Source organism: Taudactylus pleione, unplaced genomic scaffold (assembly GCF_031769625.1).
Source record: "Taudactylus pleione unplaced genomic scaffold, aTauple2 ptg000070l, whole genome shotgun sequence".
NCBI classification, from domain to species: Eukaryota; Metazoa; Chordata; class Amphibia; order Anura; family Myobatrachidae; genus Taudactylus; species Taudactylus pleione.
The window spans coordinates 10,362,590-10,388,658 of NW_028284472.1; the positions used below are offsets into that span (position 1 = coordinate 10,362,590).

At 41.9% G+C, this 26,069-nt stretch overlaps 1 protein-coding gene across 3 annotated transcripts in view; it reads right to left on the reverse strand.

Annotated features, from left to right (window-relative positions):
• Nucleotides 1–25,534, reverse strand: part of LOC148533766 (cytochrome P450 2C5-like) — a 58,237-nt gene extending 32,703 nt beyond the window's left edge. Inside the window, exons 1-2 of one of the 3 annotated variants that reach the window (XM_088467346.1) lie at nt 25,346–25,534; nt 9,742–9,904 (exon numbers count right to left, since the gene is read on the reverse strand). In XM_088467346.1, coding sequence (XP_088323472.1) covers nt 9,742–9,904; nt 25,346–25,525 — 343 coding nt within the window. In that variant the 5' untranslated portion in view covers nt 25,526–25,534. Of the gene's footprint in view, nt 1–9,720; nt 9,905–25,345 lie in introns of all 3 variants that reach the window. The other 2 variants (XM_088467344.1, XM_088467345.1) reach the window with 2 other exon arrangements.
• Between the last annotated feature and the right edge of the window lie 535 nt (nt 25,535–26,069).

Here is a 26,069-nt window from a genome sequence, read left to right on the forward strand (position 1 = left end):
ATGAACGCCGGCGTCCTGCATCCAACCGTCATGGGGAGCTCAACACACCAAGCACAAATTACGAAGGGGTCTATTTACTAAGCTGTGTTAGGAGATAAAGTGAACGGGTGACAAGGTACCAGCCAATCAGCTTCTAACTGTCACGTCATAGGCTGTGTTTGAAAAATGCCAGTTAGGAGCTAATTGGCTGGTACCTTATCACCGTTCACTTTATCTCCTTACACAGCTTAGTAAATAGATCCCTGAGTTTGTAAGTAACTTCTTAAAAATGTATATAGTGCACAACTATCTGAAAAGTGAATCTTTATTATGACGCTGAGGTTGCTGTTGGTAGCAGTTGGATATATTATGTTACAGTAATACCATCCCATGAATTAAAAATAAATGACATACTGTGGCAATTTTTACTCAGAATCAACAGACTTCAGTACAAATTATTGCATAATTCTCTTCATCTAAATTATCAGAACTGCTATAACTGTGAGTTATCCAACTTAAAATGAACAATGTTACATTTCTGACATACAGTACTGTATCTAATATTTTTAAAACTTAACAAACCTTTAACAAAGGCTCTCAGAGACCGTGTTTCTGGTTCATGTGCTGTTTCTCAAAAATAAAATTGAGGACCACGGATGAAACTTACAAGGAATCAAGTTTGACTTCTATTGCAAATCACTGGGCACCGCCGTTGGTTTGCAGGCTTTAAAACAGTATTTACTTTCCTTTATATTTCAGCGTCATACCCATTTTTTTTTGTCTAAAATCCCATCGGATTGGCCCCTTACCAATAAACTACACAGTCGAATGGACATCTGAATGTGACAAAAAGTGATGAAAATTAGAAAATGTCAATCACTTCCTATCTAGTCCTGTTGGTAGAAGTGAACACACATCACTTTGTCATCACAAAACGCTTATAAAATGCACCAAACTGTACTAACACATGCACCATAGTGGCTTCAGGGGGCAGGAGTTTGTACTAGGTGATACGAGAGACTTTACGGTTTGCTGGAGTTTTTTGGAAAAGTTTGGAGGATTTCTTGGTTGCAATTTTTGCTTTTTTTTGTCTATTTCTCAGTTTGTCTTACTTCTTGTCAGTTTTCTATTTATTATTTCTGTCTTGTCACTATGTGTGTGTGCCTGGGGTATATTTGTGGTGATTATATAGCTAGTGTTAGAGTAGTTTTTAGTTTTTTGTGTCTGTTTGCAGTTCAAGGATGGGTGGTGGGTATGCCCTGACCCCTGCTTAAATAGGCTACTGCGTCCCCCTTCCCCAATATCCTCTTCCCTGCCCACCTTTTGTCCCCTTGTTTGGTACCCTCCAACTTTATTCTTCACCTACGAGCCTCCCCTTACTGCTGCTCCAGGCTTAGAGGGCACAATACTTATGTTTTCCCACCTTCATGACTATGTCTCACTCTATTTTCTTAAACCCCTCAGCATCTGATGCTCTTGTTCTCTCTTTAAACCTCTACCTACACCCTCTTACCCAGTGCCCGCAATAAACAGATAGAAGTGGCGATTTAAAGGTCATGTGTTATTAAATTTGGATATAATTGTTACTACTATTATTTTGGTAGCATAGATCGCACTGCAGGACACCAGACCTTACCATAACTAAATCAGGAAACTAATCTGGAAGCACCAGGACACCATCCTTAACCAGAACTGAAACTAACCAAACAGAAGGCACCCAGGACACCATCCCTTACCACAATTGAATCATGCAACTTCTGGTTTTGCTCCGACCCCTCTATATAGGTGGTACCATGTATTTCTGCCTGCATCCTAGTCGGGGGGTGTCCTTGGATTCAATAGTGCCACTATGTTGGCTAGGCCACAGTAGCCCCCACCTTAACTGTGACCTATCATGCCTCTAGTGAGCCTACCAGCTGTGAGTTAAATGACTTTAGGCCGGCCTCTGTTAGCTGTACTCCATCTGCCCTGTAGTGGTATTTAATTGTGCTTGATTATGCTACCTCCTTCTGAAACAATGAACTTACCAACTGCTGCATTGATTTTCCTACCTGATATTTCTAGTACATAAAGCACATATTAGATTTCTGTGGCTTCAGTTTTAGTGATTAATTTCAAGCAGGTAGTGACTGTCCCAACTTCTGTAGCTGTAACCACTTAATTCCATTATATTTGATTGTTGAAGGATCACATGTGTTCAATATAGTGAACCACTCTATATTACAACTGAAATTACTCGTGGCCTAGGCGTCTAGCTGTGATTAATAACTATGTCCGTGTAAAAATATATATGCTGCTTATGTTTATCACTGGATCTAATGACAGCGTGTACTAGCGCTTGTTATATATACCACGAGCGGGGCTAATTATGATGCTCTATTTAATAGAGAATATGCCATCACAGGCTGTTGTTTAGTGCATGCGGGGGATCCCTGCTATTTTGCAATTGTACATTGACCTTTAAATGTGAGCGCACAGTAGCGCATACAATATTGACCACGAGTGGGGCTATAGACTATAGCAATGGGACAGTGTTAGTGAAATAATTTGTAGTTATACATCGATCTGCAAATGTGAGCGCATATTAGCGCATATAATATTGACCACGAGTGGGATCAAATATTACAGCAATGGGACAAGGTTAATGATGAAACAAGTTGCCGATAAATACGGCTGTGGTATCTCTGTTAATTTCTTTAATAAATATGCATACTGCTGAGAAATTATGAGAGCATTTGATTATAATACTTATCATTAGCAGGAGCATTATTATAGCAGCCACCGCAGTTTAATGAGTTAAGATATAGTGTTGCTAATAAAGGAAACAATTTTGTTTGTCCAGTATATTAAAACTGTTAGTACTATCTATTCATAGTGAATGATCCATCAATATAGATGATAAATTGAGTTCCCTCATCTATTAATTTAATTTGTATGAGAGCGTTCTACTAGAATCCATATAGTTATTGACAGCGTAAATTTTACTCAGCACTGTGAATTTTATTATCACACTTAGCTGAATAAGTGTATCAATTAGATATATTGTGTCAGTGGGATATGAATTTGTAATATGAGACATTGGCCCTCATTCAGAGCCGCTCGTTAGCGGCAGTACGCTCGCTCCGAGCGATGTTTGCACATCTGCGCATGCGTACGGTTTTTAGTACGCATGCGCGAACCAGTCAGTGCGGCCAAAAATCATTTGTTCGCTATATAGCGAATGCCTGCTATTTTGAGTGACAGAATGAGGCGTATGTGGGTGGTAACAGGGGAAGGTGCTTGAAAATGGGGAGTGGAGATCCGAACGCAGGCGTGCTTAAAGGTCAAAACGGGCGTTTTATGGGTGTGCATAATTAATATAGCAGCGTCATTGACCACGTCACTGGGCTATTTTATAGCCAGAACTGCTCGCAAATTTGTGGTAGCAAACACCAACCACAAGAATAGCGAGCAGTTCATACGCTGGTCGATGTACTCGATTAATCTAATAAATAGCGGACATGACGTATGGTGCGAGCGGCCAGGGGGCGTTTTTAACAAATAAACGAGCGTATGTTTTGCTCGCTCGTTCAGACTTAGAGGTGTGAACAGACTGCAATTTGCGAACGGATCATTTGAATAGCCACCCCTTGTTTTTGAACGAACGACCGCAAATAGCGAACGGCTCTGAATCAGGCCCATTGTTTCTCTTTATATTTTATTACATTATCCTGATAAACTGATACATTTTCAAGTACAGAACTTGATACACCTGAACTATATCTTCTCTACATTAGCAGTGATTCAATGGGACATAGTGATAATTACAGCATTTATTTTAATACTTATTTACTCACCTGATTATTTTCTTCACTTATCTATACCCATTTTAATTCGCTGGATTTGTTTGTAATTATATGTTTATTAATATGTACTATTAAAGGTTAAGTTTTATTATTATACGTTCATGCTATTACAGATGCATTCCTTTGTAAGGACCCCTTTTTCTTGGTTTCCTAATTTATCTGCATTTTGGGTCTGGGAATAGCACCCCATAATAATATAGAATACACAATTGAGTTCTTTTAGTAATATATATATGGGTTTTTTTGCATGAAAGTATTATTGATACAATTTCCCTTGGTGCGATCTTCCTTTGTGTCATTAAGCTAAAAATGTAGATGTTATATCTCATAAAAGTTTATAAAAGATCCTTGATTTAATGTTGTAACTCCAATCAAGGAAATGCAAATGAAAAATATGAAAAAATATGAACACAGGGGATCCGTATTAAATGGTGTGCACACAATTTTTCACAGTCTTGTTATTAAGTGTCCATCTCCACAGATTGGAGACTCAGCAACTGTAGAACTCAAAGTCTCGTTACATAGTATCCCTCTGCATGAATTGGAGACTAGGTAGCTGTAAATTAAGGCAGTCTCCTGCGTTATGACAGTAAACAGCCGTATATTATGTACCTGGTCAGCTGAGAATATCCAAATGATGGCTTGAAATGTATAGCCCTGCACTGACAGTCACACTGGGCTCTCCAATGCTCTACCTATGGGATATAATCAGGGCCCGTGATATGTGGCTGTAATAGGCGCAATGACTTGCTGCGTATCCTCCATCTGGACAGCTGACAAAATCCAGGTAACAGCTTGGAACAGGTAGCTTTACTCCAGTGATGGCACTTATTTCCCATAATCCTCCAATGGTCTAGCAATAGATTAAGCTCAAGACCCGCGGTGAGTATAGCTGTAAGCGGCGTGTAAATTTGCCGCGTCTCCTCTGTCAATGGGTAAATGGACTGGATTGACACACCAGTGTCTGGATCACAATTCAAGGGTTCACTTAACAGAAGTCCTCTAGAGTCTACAGTCCTCTAGAGAGGACTTCTGTTAAGTGAACCCTTGAATTGTGATCCAGACACTGGTGTGTCAATCCGGTCCTGCACCTATCTGTCTGTTTGGTATTAGCCTGTGAAATTTACCCTGCTGCTGCCTGTGGCACTTTCATTCCAGAGTCCAGCCAAGCCATTTCAGTCTGCGTCCTGCCTGTGTTCCTGTCATGCCAGAGTTCACCTGTCTGCCATATTGCTCTAGACACATCATAGCCTGCATCTCATCTCAGCTGTCATAGCCACACCAAGTAGCTCCTGTGCTACCAACATTCTCCATACGGCTTCCCAGCTGCACCAAGTTGCTCCCGTGCTACCACCATTCCCCATATGGCTTCTCAGCTGCACCAAGTAGCTCCCGTGCTACCACCATTCTCCATACAGCTTCCCAGCCACACCAAGTAGCTCCCATGCTTCCACCATTCTCCATACGGCTTCCCAGCCACACCAAGTAGCTCCCGTGCTACCAAAATTCTCCATACGGCTTCCCAGCTGCACCAAGTAGCTCCTGAGCTACCACCATTCTCCATGCGGCTTCCCAGCTGCACCAAGTAGCTCCCATGCTACCACGATTCTCCATACGGCTTCCCAGCCGCACCAAGTAACTCCCATGCTACCACCATTATTCATACGGCTACCCATCTGCACCATTGTCCCTGGACATTCCTGAGACCCATTATCTGTCGCTGCTGGTGTATCCTGTCCATTACGCCTGTTTCAATAACTTTACCTGCAGCCTCATTCCAGTTAGCCAGTTGTGGAAGGACTGCAACATCACTGTCCTGTCTTGTCCTAGTCAGCAGTCCTGTGGTCTCTCGCCGGTTGCATAAGCCTCCACTGCTGGAAGCGTAAATCCAGATGCGTAAATTAGATGACCACCTAAGTACTGGTGTAAATAAATCACTAAGGGAACAGCGGGTGGCTGTTATTGGTAAAAGATCCTCTCCCTGGCTCTAGAGGTCTTACACAACCATGCGAGAACCGTAACAGGTGCTCATACAGAGTGACAAGATGATACATCATATGCACAGAAGGCTAAATGGTGGCCATCTTGGTAAAGCAGAAAACTTCAAGTAAGGAGCATTAAAGGAGGCACCCTCCATATTTTAACAAATAGATCTCAGTAGGAAATTGTTATTATAAATGACTAATTAATTCTTCCCACAATACCCATGAACTATCGAACAATAAACAGCAAACTGTCCTACAGTGACATAGAAAGTAGTATTCAGATGTGTTCTTTTGTATCTTTGCCACTTGCGTGGCAAATCATGCCACGACTGGGTACATGCACTGGTTTGATAGGATTGCATGGTGCGAATGCTGCCACAGCCTGGCGTGCCATGGTGCACACATGTGTGGCAAGTCACATGGCGCGACTCACACGCACTTTTGCTGCACAGAAAGATACATAGGCTCTTTAATTACATTGTGATCTGTAACAGCAAAATTACACTACATCAATGCTTTACATTAGTGCAAAGTCTATACACATGACATCCGTTGATCAAACACAGGCTTCTTGATTATTATAAAAATAAGAGAAAAACTCTTTCGCCAACTAGCTCCGAGTCCTGTCGCGGTGCAAGTCAACACGGCAGCAGCCTGAATTTACTCAAAACTGCAGAGCGACATCGGGTAAGGAGCGGGCTGCGAGGGGTGCGAAATGCTGTGCCGTTATCTGCGTTTTAATGCCATAGTAACAGCAACTCGCACCCTTTGTGGCTACTTGGATTAACCCCTATGTATGAAGAAGAGATTAATATGTGAAATACTAAACCTCCAGAACTCCAGAGCCAGTATCAATCTAACTGGATACAAAATATATACATAGTACTGTTCACTAAGAAAATGGTTGAAATAAAATATCAGAGGAAGGCTGCAACATACAGCTTCCTTTCTGGGACAGAAACTAGCGTATCTCATGGGGCAAATGTATTAAGCTCAGGAAAGTGATGAAGTGGAGAGTGATAAATGACCAACCAATCAGCTCCTAACTGTCATGTTTACCGGCTGTGTTTGAAAAATGACAGTTGGGAGCTGATTGGTTGGTCGTTTATCACTCTCCATTTTATCACTTTCTAGAGTTTAATACATCTGCCCCATAAACACCTCAAAGTAAGATAAATAACTACTGCTCTTGTGAAATAATTGAAAGCCGTAGATTGGCACCCAGCATAGTTATTATTGTAACAAAAAAAAAGTTTTTATCTTTATGACACTATGGAGCATATGTATTAATTATTGCAGTAGTGATATGCAATTATTATTAGTCCAGATCATGATGGACTTTTTCATTTTTAACAACACTATCCCCGCTATGGGCCATATTCAATTTGAGGCGAAAAGCCTTTTCAATGTGTTTTTGGTGAAAACTTTTCACCAATGATGATGTCATTTTCGCCTGTTTTGATTTTACTCCGTATTCAATTTGAAAGACTTTCCACGTCAATGCAATGTAATAGGCAGAAAAGTTTCGCCTATGAATAGGAGGGGGAGAAAAGTGCAGAATTGGGGTCCCCCAAATGTAAACTGTCAAAAAAAATTTAAAAAACACTTAATAACACCCCAAAAAATTACTTTGATTTTGGGGGCGTAAAAAAAAATGTTGGGGTACAAAGATGTGAACTAGACTCTGGGGGGTCCCTAAATATGCCCCAAGTGTTTTTTTGATTGCAGGTGCTTGCGGCAGGTGGATTTTTCATGATTTTTTACAACTTTACTTTAGCAACTTTTAAATATACTGGCCCCATTTTCAAGTACCCAAATTTGCTAGGATAAGTTATTTTCAACAAAAAAAACTCCTAAATACTATTCTGGACCACTTATTAAAAAGCGCTATTTAGCAGCTATTGAGCCCGTTTAAAAACACCAAATACCTTCAGCAAGCCAAATCGGGGGTACCATAGCTAACCCCAATCTCAGAGCATCATTTGGGGGGTGTCAGGCTGATTTCCCCATATTTTACAGTACTTTCCACCTGTTCAAGTTTCGCCGGGTCCCATTTTCGCCTACTTTCAAATTGAATACGGCAATATGCGGGTACGTGCGCTATACTTTTACGCCTGCTAAACAGGCGAAGTAGGCGGAAAGTCCGGGGCAGCGAAAAAGTATTGCGGGTCCGCTCTAATTGAATACGGCTCAATGCACTAAAAATTAACTGGCAGGGACAGAGGTTGCAAGAACTGCTGTTCCTTTAAGTTACATCGAGGCCACATCCAAGGGGGGTAAATTTACTAAGATGGGAGATCTATTTAAGAAGTGATGTTGCCCATAGCAACCAATCAGATTCTACTTCTTATTTATCTAGCACCTTCTAGAAGATAATACCTGGAATCTGATTGGTTGCTATGGGCAACATCACTTCTTAAATAGAACTCCCATCTTAGCAAATTTACCCCAAGGAATCTTTCACTTTTAGGAAAGACTGCCCCTAAGTGTCTGACACTAGTTGCGTGCACAGTGTCAGTCATCGGAGGTGGGCGGAGCCTGTGGGAGAAGGATTGCAAGATCCCGCTCCTGAGAGAGTTCCTCTATCAACAGAAAGCAGTTTATGCCATCTGAAGATGGTGTTAACCAATTGGGCTATGCTTTCCAGAGTTTGGTACATAGGAGTCAGACTGTAGTCACTACTGAGGAAATTAGGAACTGTGGTCTGCAGTGCTAATTAGCTTATTGTAGGAGATTCCTGTGAAATCTCCATCATTAGGCTAATAGTACATGGCAGGGATATATAAAATTATACAGGTGGTGATTTCTCCATAAGGTTATTAAAAACACGCTTGATAAATAGGACCCTTTATTACTACTAAAGTAATAACGTTTAATCTACTTTGCTGCATTTACACAACATAGTAGGTTGGACTTTATTTCAATAAATTAATAAAAGTTTTATATTATCTCTAGAGCATCACTAAAAGCAACTTTTTTATCTCCCCTCTTTTTTATGTAACGTAATGTGTCGTGTTGGCTATGAACGGCCCCATTTACATAGGTTTGGTGGTTTAATTATGTTTTTCTACCAAGAATCAAACATGAAGCGCTCCTTACAGACACTCACATTGATTAGTTACAAACTGGAGAGGTGCATGATAAATGACAAAGTTTTTTTTTTTTGGGTGGATTACATATTTCTGTACATTTATTAATATTTGTACTATTTTATTATTCTGAGATTTTAATAAAAGTTATATAGTGATACTAATGCTCATTTGGAATTTGCGTTGTTATCCTAATATATTATGTGTCATCCAGGATACAAATATTAGAACTACTCTCCTGTTTTGTACTATTTAAAACTTTAAAAAAAAATGCCTGGAGCAGTGGCCTGACAAGCATAGCGCGTGGACACACTTCATGGAGACACTTGGAGCTTCACCACAAACTCTGCCAGCATCAGGGACTCCCCAAGCAACCTATCACAGCCAAATTATTGATCTGGTGCCCAGCCTGGTCATTGTGAGTCTTTTATTTTCAGGCAGTCCTGCACTGGCTCTGCACTGGAATTTGCAGGCAACACAAATTAAATTCCAGGATTGGACTTGGCAGGCTGCTTCCCTTGGCTGCTGGAGTCCTCCAAGCATGACGGCTTGAGCTCTCCAATATTTAGTGAGTGGGAACTACTGTAGGTGGAGGGAATGGTGTGAGACTCAGAGAAAAGACCCCACCTTTACTGCTGGGAGGTGGAGCCAACTAGGAGTTGTTTTTAAAAAAAATAAATACATATAATAATACTAATAATACTATTACTACTACTACTACTAATAATAATAATATATGTCTATTGACTGATCATTCTATCTACAGTATCTAAAAATACCAAAAGGAAACAAAAAGTACATCTATAATAACAGTAACGGTACCAAGGATAAAGCAGTGATTACCATGTCCTGCACTCAATTCATCAAAAAGTGCCACTTTTGGTCTTCCAGAAAACTCATCTGCGCGGGTTACAAGAGCGTCTTTCAAAGTCTCATATCCAGTCAGGACGACTATTTTCTCCTCTCCCATTTGCATACTGTACACTGGGCCGTACTTCTCAGAAAGCTGCAATTCAACATAACAGCATTTGTTGATGTACGTTCTATTTCTCTGACCTAAGGAGCATATTTATCACAATCCGTATTTCACATGTGGATTGGCTGTGATAATTTCGCCCCAATATCGCAATGCAATATCTGAATACATCACAAGGATGCATCAAAAATCACATACAGGGGCAGAGCTTGCGATAAAGCACCGTTCCTTGCGAATCCACTTTACACACTTTTCACTGTATTTTATACAAAAAATACAGTGAAAAGGCATCCATGTATGCTCCGCTGGCTCACCAATACCCCTCCCCGTGCAAGATCGCCCCTCCACTTCCAAGCTTACACTAACCTGCACGGTGATCAGTGATCCAATGAAGTCCACTCTTCGGGACTCCGGTCAGCTGGTCTTCAGGGTCCTGAACTGTGACCCCTGTCAGCTGCTGCATAGAGGTCACATTGCAGGAGCCCGGAGACCAGCTGTCCGGAGCCCCAGAGGACCTCACCAGAGCACCAATCACCGGTCCGTGGATGCAGCTAAGTTTTTTTTGTTTTTTTTAAACTAATTTATTTTTTTAAGTGATCAGCTTTTGATCTATTTAGACCACACAGCTGATCACAGGAGCCGGCTCCCGGTTCTGCTCTGTTGGGGAACCGGAGATGGCGTTATTATCACAGGGCTTTGTTCTGTTTTTTCACAATTTATTTTTAGTGAATTTCAGTCAGATCACATTTCCCATAGCAAGTATGGGAAATGTGATCTGCTTAAAAAATAAATATATAAAATAAAACAAAAATATGTGAATTGAAGGGATTGGAGTAATATTTCATGAAAACGACTCAAATGTATTTTAAATAAACGTGAACGCCCATTTCACATTATTTTAGTAAAAATAATGTTAATAAATACTAAGCATTGCTTCTGTATTTCATGATCCCACTCTCTTAATAAAAAATATAAACTGACTTGATCCCAGGTTTTGTGATCCCAGGACCAGTGATCCTGCCAGGATCAGAATAATTGAAGTATCATATGTGCTTGATCTTCGCCTACTTCCTGGCTACAACCAATCCCATGAAACCTGTATATACTGTACTGTAAAGTATATAAGGCTGGAAAAACACAGTACTAGGCTGTGATTATTGTGCGGTCTCTCTCTTTCTGGTCTCCTGGCTCTGCTGTGTTGACTTGCTGTGTTGAGCCTTGGATTCATCTGACTTCCATTCTGGCTTAGATATTCCTGGTTCTGCTCATGACCTTGTCCTTAGATCACCCCTTCATACCCAGCAACATATTTCTGACCTCCCTCCTGTATGCTAAAGTTTTTGAATTTGTTACTGATTTTGGTTCTCTTTAACCCCTCACCGACAAGGAAGTGGGTTCCAATGCTGAATTTCTACAATAGCCTGTAAGCTGTGATCACTGTGACCTTATTATGGGGTATAGTTATCCATATTATTTTAAAAATATATAAACAGCTGCACCCAGGGGACCGGTGATCGGTGATCCGGTAAGCTCCTCTGTGACTCCGGTCAGCTGATCATCAAGCTCCTGCTCTGTGACATCGGCCATATGATGTGTGCTGTAAACAACCGGTATCTCAGTGTACAGCACATATAGATGACCAGGGTAAGTGCAAGCGGAGGGGTAAGAGGTGATGGGTTGGTGGAGGGGGTAGTGGTGCTTACATAGGCATCTGCTCAGGGTATTTCTTTTTGAAAAATACCCTGAGAAGTGAAAAAAAAATACCCTGAGAAGTGCTTGTAGGGGATTCACAGGGACAGATCTTTCTTGCAAGCTCTGGGCCTGATTCAGAGCTGGACGCTATTTGCGGACGCTCGTTCAGAAAAAGGGGTCGGATATTTAAATTGAGTGCTCGCTCTTTATGGCCTGTTGATGCCTCTATGTCTGAGCGAGTGTCTGAAACATGCGCTCGCTATTTTGTAAAGACGCCCCTTGGCCGTTCGCATCATACGTCATCTCCGCTATTTATTAGATTAATCGAGTACATCGAAAGGCGTCTGAACTGCTCGCAGTGCTTGTGGTAGGTTTTACTTCCCGCAATCACTGGAAGCAGTTCAGGCTAAAAGACAACCAAGTGACGTGGTCGATGACGCTGCTTTGTTAATTCTGCACACCCATTAAACCCCCATTTTGACTGTTTGGCACGCCTGCGTTCGGATCTCCACTCCCCGTTTTCAAGCACTTTCCCCTGTTACCACCCACAAACGCCTCATTCTGTCACTCAAATTAGCAGGCCCTCGCTGTTTTACGAGCGCACGATTTCTGACAGCAATGACTGGTTGGCGCATGCGCATTACGACCCATACGCTAGCGCAGATGTGCGAACATCGCTCGGAGCGAACGAGCGGCCGCTTACAAGCGGCTCTGAATCAGGCCCTCTGTCCCTGCATGCAATATTTGATACATCCTTCCAATGTGTTCAAATATCACATTATGAACTTAGGTGATATTATCACATCCCATCCACATTCAGGTGCATATTGTGATAAATATGCCCATAAATCGTTCTCGGATTTTGCAAAAATGAGCTATTCAAGCAGTAATATCACAATTAATTTAAATTCTTCCATAAACAGACAATATCTAAAACAGATTCCCATTCTGAAACAGTTTCCCTTTCTAATACCTTGAAAGTCTATATATATATATATATATATATATATATACATATATATATAATAATAATAAGGGCACAATCATGCCCTTATATTAAGGCTGAATCGAAAAAAATGGAAATCTCCATAGAGAATTCGGAAGGGGAGGGGCATGGTGTTTAAGGGGCTACACCTCAAAAGCTATTGGAGGTACCAGGCTGAAATTTGGCATGGGTGGGTAGAACTTTTACTTGGTGCTGCCTGCCAAATTTCAGGGCAAAATCATAAAAAATGAGGTTTTGGGAGTAATCTAAAATTACAGCTGTCAGTTTTTTCTGACACTCTCAATTAGGACCACTTTTCTGCTGTACTCTATGGGGGATTTTTGGGAAGGCATAACTCAGGGTAGGAGGCGAATTTAGAAGTGGGGTTTGTTTTATTAGGTACAGTAGCTATTGTTCTAGGGTAGGTGCTTTTGGAGTTTAGGTAATTGAGAAAGTTACAGTTTTTAAACTATTTCCTCATGAATCCGCCATTATAGAGATAGGAAGTTTCAACTTGTTTCGCAGCCTCAGTAGGAGCCTTCAGCATGTTCACTCACTGTGGCTTCACTTGGGTGCACCAAGATGGCTGGTCAGTGCGGGTGGTAGCGGCAGTGGGCTCAGGGTAAGGAAACGACCATTAGCTGTGGCCAGGACCAGATAGAGGAAGAGTTAGTAGGCATTAACTGTGGGTGGGACCCGGGGACGATATCGTGCGTTAGTGACAGCGGTGCGGTTGATGGTGGTGTGGGCTGCAGGACCCGGGGGAAGTAGCAGCAGACAGATGCAGGCTCAGATCTGCAATATCCGTGTTACCTGCATCTGTGTATAAATAAACAAACACAGAAGCAGGGACAGGATCAGTGAGACCCATCTATGCTTCTGTGTTTAAAAAAAAATGTCATGCAGCCCCCCCTCCACCCTACAAGGGAACAACCAAAACCGGGCTTTGGAGACCCAGTACTGGTTGTGCTAAATACAGGGGACAAATGACATAATGGTCCCCCATATTAAGCACAACCAGCAGCGGGCTTTTCAGAACCAGTCCAGGTGGCCAGAATATGGGGGACAAATGAGGTAAGGGTCCCCTGTATTCTAGCGCAACCAGCACTGGGTTCTGAGCTGGCCCTGGTTCTGGAAATACAGGAGAAAAATGCATAGTATTTACCAGAACCAGCACCAGACCCTTTCTAGTGGGGGTGGTGATGCCACAGCCAAGGCAGCCCTTTCACGGGGCCCCCCAGCCAAAGCATCACCCCTGACCGACAGTTGGCTCAGGCCGGAGATCCCTGGAGAGTTGGGGACCCCCCAATAAAGGGGTCCCCCACTCCAGGGCACCCCAGGTCCAGGCTGATAGCCCGGGGATATCCCCAGCAACCCTGGGGGGTGGGTGCTGGGTTGATTGTGTTGTGTGGTGCATATGAAAATAAAAATATTGTCTTTTGAAGTAGTACTACAGGTCCCAGTAGGCCTCCCTGCATACTAGTACATGGAGAACCACATGTACCAGCAGGCTGGGCATTAAGGGCCCGCTGGTACCTATAATACCCCTGCAAAATAAATATTAAAATAAAACAAAGACACAATTTTTGAAAGTATTTTATTTCTCTACACCTTCACCTGGAGGGCGGCGGCCTTTAAGCTCTTTTGCATAGCCGCTGCCCATCCAGAGCTTCCGCTGTGTCTTCATGCTTCAGCTGGTCTTCTCTCCAGCTACCTGGCCAATGGACTGGCTGGATAGCACCTCTCACTGGCTTTATATAAGCCAGCTGAAGAGGCAGAGCGATGACGTCGCATGCTGTGATTGGCTTGTGGCTGCCATGTTTAAATTTCAAGAATGCTGCTGAGGCACCATTTTTGAAAAGGGCACGCTTGGTTCTCACCATTGAAGTCGCTAGCCTCTCTCAGCCAATGAGCGCTCCGCACCAGGATTTCTGTACTGAAATCCTTAGAGGACACTACTAATGTACAAGGGTCCGGGTATTTCCATTTTTTTTTTTTTGCCAAGACCCTGGATTGCCTAATTTGGAACAAAGAGGACAGATCTACGCAGTATGTATTTTTTATTACAGGTACGCTATGGATAATCTACTGGAGAAGAGGACAGATTGGCTTCAGGGATACTAGGTGAGTATGTGAGATAGTGTGAGTACATCTTTGTGTGCATGTATGTTTGAATAAATGTTACTTTTCTACGGTGTGTGTTCTGTGGGTTTTTAATATTGCTTTTGCTGTGGAACTACAGGTACCAGCGTGCCCGTAATGACCCGCATGCTGATACTTGTGGTTCTCCAAGTACCAGCATGTGGGGGAGGCTTGCTGGGAATTCTAGTTCCACAGCAAAAGACAATAATTTAATTCTTTCTTTGCACCACACTTTACATAATCAACCCCCGCACCCACCATTCCAGGGGTGCTGGGGATAGCCTCGGGCTATCAGCCAGGGCCTTGGGTTGCCCTGGAGAGGGGGACCCCTTTATTGGGAGGGTCTCCAGCTCCCCAGGGATCGTCGGCATGGGCTGACTAGCAGTCAGGGGTGATGCTTTGGCTGGGGGGCCCGGTGAAAGGGCTCCCCTGGCTGTGGCATCACCCCCCTGCTAGAAAGGGTCTGGTGCTGGTGTTGGTAAATACAGGGGGACCCTACACATTTTTTCCCCTGTTTTTCCAGAACCGACTCAGAGCCCAGTGCTGGTTGCCCTGAACACGGAGGACCCTTATGTCATTTGTCCCCTGTATTTTGGCAACCAGGATTGGTTCTGAAAGGCATGGTGCTGGTTGTGCTTAATACAGGGGACCTCTACGTCATTTGTCCCCTGTATTTAGCACAACCACTAATGGGTCTCCAAAGCACAGTGCTGGTTATTTGATTGTTTTTTGGGGGGGAGGGGCACACGATATATATATATTTTTTAAACAGTTTTTTTCTCACTGACCCATCCCTGCTTCTGTGTTTGTTTATTTAAATACAGATGCAGGTATCACGGATCTCTCAGATCTGAGCCTGCATCTGTCTCCTGCAACCTCCCCCGGGTCTTGCCACTTGCAGAGCCACTGCTGGCCGCACCGCCACTGCTAATGCCGTCTACTGTCCCCAGGTCCCCGCTGCAGCTAATGCCCGCTACGCCCCCCCTCCCCTGGGTCCCGGCTGCAGCTAATGACCGCATTCTTCTCCAGAGCCCACTGCCGCTACCACCTGCTAAAGGCAGCCATCTTGGTACATCAAAGTGAAGCTACAGTGAGTACACATGCTGGAGACTCCTACTGAGGCTGTGCAACGAATTGACACTTCTTATCTGTATAATGGTGGGTTTGTGAGGTAATAGTTTAAAAACGGTAACTTTCTCAATTACCTGAACACCAAAAGGCCCTATTCTGGAACAATAGCTACCTAATAAAACAAACCTCAAGTCTAAATTCACCCCCTACCCTGAGTAGTGCCTTCCCAAAAATCCAACATAGAGAACAGCAGAAAAGTTGACCTAACTGAGAGTGTCTGAAAAAAGTGACAGCTGGAGCTTTACATTACTTCTAAATCCTCATTTTTAATGTTTTTCCCTGAAATGTGGCATACAGTACCGACCGACAGTTCTACCCGCCCATGTCAAATTTCAGCCTGGTACCTCCAATAGCTTTTGAGGTGTAGCCCCTTAAACATTCTGCCCCCCCTTCAGAATTCTCTATGGAGATTTCCATTTTCGATTCAGCCTTAATATAAATAATGTGCAAAAGTTATAGGCAGGTGTGGAAAAAATGCTACAAAGTAAGAATGCTTTTAAAAATAGAAGTGTTAATAGTTTATTTTTATCAATTAACAAAATGCAAAGTGAATAAAAAGAAGAGAAATCTAAATCAAATCAATATTTGGTGTGACCACCCTTTGCCTTCCAAACAGCATCATTTCTTCTAGGTACACTAGCAGGGATTTTGTAGGATTATAGTCAGGTGTATGATTAACAGTGTAGAATTTGTCAATAAACCTTTTAATACATTCCTGCCTATAAACCTCTAAGATTTACCTGCCTAGAACCTCTAAGACAAAACCTGCATATAAACCTCTAAGATTCACCTGCCTAGAACCTCTAAGACAAAACCTGCCTATAAACCTCTAAACACAACGCTAATTGCGTACGCAGTATGACAGCAAATAAAGACAGGAGTGGAATCTGTGGTTCCAACGCACAAGTATTATTCAGGTAAAAGTACAGTCAGTTACACGCAATCTATACATACGTAATTTAGGCGTAAAAAGGAAATAATACAGACCCAAGTATGGTTATACATACGCTGCGCCTCTGGACCCAGAGATAGACTTCTGACTAGATATCCTCAGTTCACCCAAAATTCAGCATGAACTGGCAAACCAGTGTTCGGACACATGTATTTATTCCCCCCCAGACTGAAACAGGACAAATGGAGAACTTCCTGCTGATCTCATTGGTTCCCAGAGGAGAAGCATATGTAATGACACATTTAACAGGTTGTTTCAAATAGACTTTCCCTGCCTCTAACAGCCGGAGTCTTTCTGGTAACGCCTCCTTTAGCATCCTAACAGTTGAATCTAAAATATACATTTTGGTTGCTTGTAGGTTCTGCGGTCCATAACTCGAGAATGCATAATGCGATCTCCTCACCGATAGCACCGGGAAACTGTGGAAAGAGTATGCATCAGAACAACTCCAAGAATGACATGTTTATCTTGTATAATTCCATAGTTAACAAATATCTTTATTTCTTAGCATTTAAACTAACTGAACCTTCTTGAATCATACATTTTGATGCTTATGGAACCTTATGTGCGAATATGTAGTGTGTGGGTATTCGGGGTTTGGTATAAGGACGCTAGTTATTAATGGGTGAGATTTAAGTGCATAATCTCTCATACACGAAGTGAACATCCAGCAGTGTGGATGGCTGAGAGTTGTAGTTCTACATGCCCTCTGTCAGCAGGCCCCCACCTGTTGTGTGTTCAAAGGAAAACAAAACCTCTTTTGTTCTCATAGACTCTTGTGAGAAATGCAAATGTATTATCACCTCAAACTGTGGGATTTGGGGCCATCCTGTCTAGGATTCAGGCAAATCCAATTGTGTAGATATTATATTACAATTGCCACAACTATACTTTATCTGCATCCAGGGATTCCCAATTTGTATGTAAAAATACCCATTGTGTCTTCTTATTTACTTTTACTCAGAAAGCTTGTTTTTCCAGTTGCCCTTGGTAGGTTAACAAAAACATTGCCATCTGTTCTTAGCTCCTGAGTTATAACTTGAATTGGCTGACCACAAAAATGGTGTCTTGCGATCTCATTTCCAAAATGGAGTCTTGCGGCCATTCGCAAGATGGCGTCGCTGCGATTAAATTTTAAACTGAACTTGTCTCACTCAATTATTCAGCTTCGACTGTCCACCCTTTGATAGCAAACAACATGCTATCACAACCTAATTTGAATCTGTTTAGCCATGCATGAGAATATACCGTTCAATGTTATTATGGTATGACACAGTATGGTCATTTGAACCATTCAGATAATGCGTCTCCGGGAGGGACATAAAACTGCCCTTATATGCACACTATGGATCCTTAAGGGATCATGGGAAAGATGTGGGGATGCACCTATCCTATAAGGAGAGCCTTGGAAGGGGTGGGGACTGCATTACCTAAGATGACTTAAAACAACATAAATGTTATATCCATGCACGACCACTCAAACTCAGGCTACATTGTTATACACTACGTCATAACTCAGGATTGAATTACAGTTCTTCCTCATTATTGTTATTCACATTTTCACAACAATTTACTGTACTGAAATTGGACCGGCACTCCCCTGATTTGGTATAGCACTCCTCCTCCTGACTCCACTCCATCAGCTCCGCCATCAGCTCACATCTCCTTTATCGGTCCCCCATCACAGACACCGAGCATCCCCAAACAGATCTTCATGACAAAAAAAAGAAAACTCTTTTTAATCCTTCCGGCACAAGCTCGCAATCGACAGGTCCACGTTATCGGCCTTGTCTCTGCCTTGTATCTCCACCAGTTGGTTAACCTCCCTATAGTGAGCGGAATGGACCCACGTATCTTCCCTGGCCACACTTTGAGGATGCTGTATTGTCAGATACGGACCTTTCCACCGATCAGTCAAACAACCTGAGCTTAAAAAAAATTTGGATCATAACAAATTCTTCCAGATTTGACATCATGACAGTTTGCATTAGACATGTTAGTTAATAACACTTCCAATTTCGGTTATTCTCATTCATCTTCATGAGACCCTGCACAGTAACCTCATTATCATATTTTCACATGAGGCTGCCTGTTTGGACAGTATCTCAAAGGGGGGGGAAATAAAGGAAAAGACAATCTGGGATAATCTCAGTGTTGTTACCCATCATCTTACACATGTTCTTGGAAATGTCACCTATAAAATAAGTCCCCTTATCATTTTTAATAATTCTAGGGATATAGCATCTGCATGCAGGTTCCTGCAATTAAATCTTGTTATCAATAGCTACTGCTCTAAATAATGCCTGTGCCGCTGGGTTGGATAGTTTTCCGAGTAGTCGACCTCAGCCTGGCATTGCTGCCGTTTATCCTTAGCAACCTTGTGTCCTATGAGTGGGAGATAAAGCACAACAGTTTAATATCATTTAAACATGACCCAAAATACAACAATAAATCATCCACATTTTACATTAGAACAGATCCATTGATAGGATGAAAAGATTATAAACAGTCATATAAGGCCTGGGAGAAGATACTGGGGTTACCTATGAACTCATGGGAAACTCGTGTTCCTGTGTGGTGTTCTTCGCTTTGCAGTACTTACTTATATGTCCCACTTGGTGACAGTTAAACTATAATTTTGAACGGGGTGGATGAAAAGATTGTTGTGGGATTTGAGCAAGAGGGAAAGGTGGTGGGTATGGGTAAGGATATCGAGGGTAAGGATATTGTGGGGTATATGAGTATGGGACCTGTGGTTGTGTATGATATGTGGGGTAAGGATGTGTTTGCTGTGGTGTGGGATTGGTGAGGACGTGTAATTGTTCAGGTGCAGGTGTGTGTGTGGGTGCAGGTGTGTCGGTTGGCTGTGATGTTAACGTCATTCTCTCCAGAGCTTGTATACTGACAGTCTTTAAGTTTTCGCTCTGGGTCTCCCTCTTTTTTGAGATGTTTTTGTCATGTTCTATGGCAGACTCTATGAGGTTATCTATTGTAAGTCCCTGCCAGCCAGGCTGTGAGGTCTGAACCCGAGTCTTTAAATCGTCTTTCAGACCGTCCATGAGTACCGTGACTATCATTCCCCTTGGTGAGTGCTATCTTTAATATCTTCTATCCCAGTGTACTGGGTGATAGCCTGCAGAGCCCGGTCGCAATATTCTTCTGCAGTTTCACTCTCTATTTGTTTGATTGTGAAGATTTTGTTCCAGTTAACTACTACTGGAAAATATACACCCAATTGAGTCACAATGCGGGAAATGTTACCTTGGTTTACTTGGTCTGTTAAGGGAACGTCGCCATCCAATACACAGTCCGTGATAAATTTTGTCACGTCGGTATTGTGTGGCAGGCAGGCCCTTAACACCACACGCCAATCTTTATTAGTGGGCTCATGAGAACTACCCAAATTTCTCAAAAATCTTTAACATTTGGCTAGTTCCTTTTTGGGATTGGGGAAATCATTTATGATGGAATTCAGTTCTGCTCTTGTCCATGGACAATGCATTACTACTTCCCTTGTGGGCACTACACCGTTTGCATCTGCATTTCCATTTGGAACAGTTATTGTCCGAATGGGATGCAGACCGGCAGCGTTGCTACCTTTGACCTGGTTACCTGGCTGGGGGTTTAATCTGCTGCTGCTACGTATGGTATTAACAACTTATTAACACTTCCCTTGCTGTTACCGATGGAGATGGCGGCACCACAAGTGATTGTGGTGATGCAGCATCTATCATTTGTACAGCATGGGAAATGGCAGACATTACAATAGGCTCATCTTCTACATCATAAACATTTTCTTTATGGTTACTTAAGAGGGGGTACAAATTGCTTGTTACATTTTTATTGGTATTTTTGGTAACCGTACTTGCACCTCCATCCACATAAGGTGGGGGAGGTGAGCGTGAACTGCTGGCAATACTCCCCATGACGCTACTTTGCCGTCCGTGCGCGCCAATTTGCGGCTCGCCCGTATTGCAACTTAGTGTCGCGGATGTATTTTCTGGCAATGTGTTTGCAACGCTAGTTTGCGTCGTTTGCACATTTTTAAGCCAAGCATCCCCTTCACGCTGCCATAGATTTAAACATTCAAAATACTTAATCTTTTTCTCTCGGGATCGCACCATACTGATGTTATCCTGGACATTATCTAACACATTTTTGTCAAAACTACCAATTCTGTGAAACGGTCTAACACTCTTTCTCGTCATATTAAACCATATATCACAATACCTTATTGCATAAGTACCGTACTTAGTATGCATAATACGACGGGCTGATCCAAGCCTCCATTAGCAGCACATCATTGCTTAACATTTCTACCGTTTGAGTGGCTCCCATTTTGAGACAACTCCTACGCTTTTCAATAAAAATTTAAACTGGTGAAAGACAATCAAGATACTTTCACTTACCTGTGAACGATTTAAGTCGGCGGCGCCCACACACCTGGATAAGATTTCGTAAGGCCACTTCCACACCTAGATAAGTTTTGAAACAGGCAACTTCCAGACCCAGATAAGCTTTAGTAAGGTAACTTCCAAACCTATGAGAGTTTGTATGTCGGCCACTCTCACGCACCTCTAAACAACAAAGACAACATGTAAACCTGCTACTGTGTTTAGAACGGTAAAGCTGCTTACCGAGCGACTAGGCTAACCCTTGCACCTAGCCCTTAAGGATCATACGGTACCCTTAACTTTAGGGAATAAATTACCCCTACCAACAATACACACACTGTTACACACTTTTTCTCTGTGCAGAAAATAAACGTTTAACCCAGATATTGGTAGATAGAAAAAAAATGTAAACCTCAATGGCTTTGTTCAAACACGTGGCAGCAGAACCAGAAATGCGTATACGCTTATTGTGCGACCAGCCGCATACACAATTATGCGACTACCACACAAGCGTATAATGACTTTTTAACTGCGTATGCAAAAATGCGTCTCAGCCGCATACTCAATACTGCGGCACCCCTCTAAAGGTAAGGTTCTATCAACAGAGAAAAAAAAACTTTTTTTTCCTCTCTTGTCCCTGGATTCTGATCAGCGCTTCCTTTACACAATAACCGGCAGTACGCTCTCAGCAGCACTGTAGTAATGAAAGACTAATGAGTCTCTCAAAAGGCGCCTCCACCCTTTTGATGAGAGAGAACTGACCGAGTGTTATCGTGTATCAGATAGTGTGATAAACCGATGAGCCCCCACCTGTAGAATTTGTCAATAAACCTTTTAATACATTCCTGCCTATAAATCTCTAAGATTCACCTGCCTAGAACCTCTAAGACAAAACCTGCATATAAACCTCTAAGATTCACCTGCCTAGAACCTCTAAGACAAAACCTGCCTATAAACCTCTAAACACAGCGCTAATTGCGTACGCAGTATGACCGCAAATAAAGACAGGAGTGGAATCTGTGGTTCCAACGCACAAGTATTATTCAGGTAAAAGTACAGTCAGTTACACGCAATCTATACATACATAATTTAGGCGTAAAAAGGAAATAATACAGACAGAAGTACGGTTATAAATATGCTGCGCCTCTGGACCCAGAGATAGACTTCTGACTAGATATCCTCAGTTCACCCAAAATTCAGCATGAACTGGCAAACCAGTGTTCGGACACATGTATTTATTCCCCCCCAGACTGAAACAGGACAAAGGGAGAACTTCCTGCTGATCTCATTGGTTCCCAGAGGAGAAGCATATGTAACGACACATTTAACAGGTTGTTTCAAATAGACTTTCCCTGCCTCTAACAGCTGGAGTCTTTCTGGTAATGCCTCCTTTAGCATCCTAACAGTTGAATCTAAAATATACATTTTGGTTGCTTGTAGGTTCTGCGGTCCATAACTCGAGAATGCATAATGTGATCTCCTCACCGATAGCACCGGGAAACTGTGGAAAGAGTATGCATCAGAACAACTCCAAGAATGACATGTTTATCTTGTATAATTCCTTAGTTAACAAATATCTTTATTTCTTAGCATTTAAACTAACTGAACCTTCTTGAATCATACATTTTGATGCTTATGGAACCTTATGTGCGAATATGTAGTGTGTGGGTATTCGGGGATTGGTATAAGGATGCTAGTTATTAATGGGTGAGATTTAAGTGCATAATCTCTCATACACGAAGTGAACATCCAGCAGTGTGGATGGCTGAGGGTTGTAGTTCTACATGCCCTCTGTCAGCAGGCCCCCACCTGTTGTGTGTTCAAAGGAAAACAAAACCTCTTTTGTTCTCACAGACTCTTGTGTGAAATGCAAATGTATTATCACCTCAAACTGTGGGATTTGGGGCCATCCTTTCTAGGATTCAGGCAAATCCAATTGTGTAGATATTATATTACAATTGCCACAACTATACTTTATCTGCATCCAGGGATTCCCAATTTGTATGTAAAAATACCCATTGTCTCTTCTTATTTACTTTTACTCAGAAAGCTTGTTTTTCCAGTTGCCCTTGGTAGGTTAACAAACACATTGCCATCTGTTGGCTGACCACAAAAATGGTGTCTTGCGATCTCATTTCCAAAATGGAGTCTTGCGGCCATTCGCAAGATGGCGTCGCTGCGATTAAATTTTAAACTGAACTTGTCTCACTCAATTATTCAGCTTCGACAACAGTCATACCAAACAGATAATAATGATCATAATTTTCATATGTAGGTTGAAACACAGTCATTAACTGAAACAGAAACAGCTTTGTAGGAAGTTTAAAACTGGGTGAGGAACAGCCAAACTCTGCTATAAAGGTGAAGTTGTGGAAGACAGTTTAATGTCACAGGTCATACACCATGGTAAGACTGAGCACAGTGACAAGACACAAGGTATTTATACTGCATCAGCAAGGTTTCGATTTCAAAGCAGACTGAGGTTTCAAGATGCGATGTTCACGTTCTTTTGAAGAAACACAAAGAAACAGGCAACGTTGAGGACTGTAGATGCAGATGAAATCAGATGATAGTCACATCATGCTTACTTCCCTTCGAAATCATAAGATGTCCAGCGGTGCCATCAGCTCAGAACTGGCAGAAACCAGTGGGACCCAGGTACACCCATTTACTGTTCGGAGACGTCTTTCCAGAAGTGGTTTTCATGGAAGAATTGCGGCCAAAAAGCCAAGCGACTCAACTATGCATGAAAACATAGGAACTGGGGTGCAGAGAAATGGTAGCAGGTGCTCTGGGCTGATGAGTCAAAATTTTTAATATTTGGCTGTAACAGAAGGCAGTTTGTTTGCCGAAGGGCTGGAGAGCGGTACAATAATGAATGTCTGCAGGCAACAGTGAAGCATGGTGGAGGTTCCTTGCATGTTTGGGCTGCATTTCAGCAAATGGAGTTGGGGATTGGTCAGGATTAATGGTGTCCTCAATGCTGAGAAATACAGGCAGGTACTTATCCATCATGCAATACCATTAAGGAGGCTTCTGATTGGCTCCAAATTTATTCTGCAGCAGGACAATGACCCCAAACATACAGCCAATGTCATTAAGAACTATATCCAGCGTAAAGAAGAACAAGGAGTCCTGGAAGTGATGATATGGCCCCCACAGAGCCCTGATCTCATCATCATCGAATCTGTCTGGGATTACATGGAGAGACAGAATGATCTGAGCAAGCTTACATCCACAGAAGATCTGTAGTTAGTTCTCCAAGATGTTTGGAACAACCTCCCTGCCGAGTTCCTTAAAACATGTGTGTAAGTGCACCTAGAAGCATTGATGCTTTTTTGAAGGCAAAGGGTGGTCACACCAAATATTGATTTGATGTAGATTTCTCATTTGTTCATTCACTTTGCATGTTGTTAATTGCTAAAAATAAACTATTAACATTTTTAATTTTAAAAGCATTCTTACTTTGCAGCATTTTTTCCACACCTGCCTAAAACTCTTGCAGAAATTCACTGCACTCGCCACTCCCAGATTTGGGGTGCAAGTGGCTTGTTGTGACCACATTGCTTAAATAAATAAAAACAGAAAACTCAGCACTCACCATTGTTAAATCACTCACAATAATATATAAATAAATAAATAATGGGGTTTTGGTTCATGGATTGATCAATGCATTTATAAGCCTGCAGCCCACATCACGGGACCCCACTTCTCTGCAGGTCCTACACTATCTGTCACACTTATGGGAACCTGGTCACTGCTATCACAGAGTTTAAACTGAAAAAATGGTAACTGGTTTAAAGCTCACCTGCCAGCTACTGGCTTTTAAAGGCAAGGCAGTCACTAAACATAGCTTCTATCATACTACCAAAGAGGCAGCTGACACAGGTTATTATAAGTGAGCTTGCACATGGGGTGCATAAAAAAGCTATGATCACAAAAGGTTAATTAAAAATTAAATAATTAAAGTCAGAAATTCACTGCACTCACAGTGGACCTTTTGTGATCATAGCTTTCTCATGCACCCCTGTGCAAGCTCATCACTGGCCACAAAATGGCTGCCATCAGAATTGTCTGTAAAGTAACAGTTTGTAATGGCAGCATATTATTTTTGGGTGGGACAGGTGTTTAACCCCTTCATTACAGTTGTTTTATTATAGTAAATGTATTATTACCTGGTGAAATGTTTCATACGGTCTCTTCATGTTCAGGAGGTGCAGGTTTCCGATGATTGGTAATGGTTTGGGCCCAGGGGGGAAATTGTGATAAACATTTCTTTTGCGTCCATAGAAAAGTATTGCCACAAAAATACATAGAATAATAGACAATATTGTGACTGGATCAGTGATACTCATGGTGTCAGCAAAGCTTCCTCCTATCAAATGAGAAAATATACACATCAGCGATATGAATACAAATAAGGGTAATGGGGGTAAATGTATACATAGAAACAATAACCTGAATGTCAGTTTGATGTCTGATGCCATAAAGACAGCTTCACGGGGACAATACATAGACAGAGGACTAGAAACTGTATTATTCCTAAATAAGACCCTCTAACAATATAAAGTATTGCTATCTGGTCATTTCTATATTTGTCCTCTGAAGTTTTATTTCTTTATCTTTTGTTTTAAAATGTTCCGTTATATTACAGTGTCATGAATTTTGCATCAATTTTTTCCCTGTACTGGTAAAAGAAAAACATTTCACTGTTTTATTATTTATTTGTATTATTTATCCTTATTATATTTGTATTATATTTGCATTTTGTACAAATATTACAGCTCCTCACTATCTGGCACATGAGCTATATGATTAGGAATAATATGATTAAATGGCCGCTATTAAACATTTGCTCCCAGTTGCAATATATAACATAAAACCGATATACAGTATGTA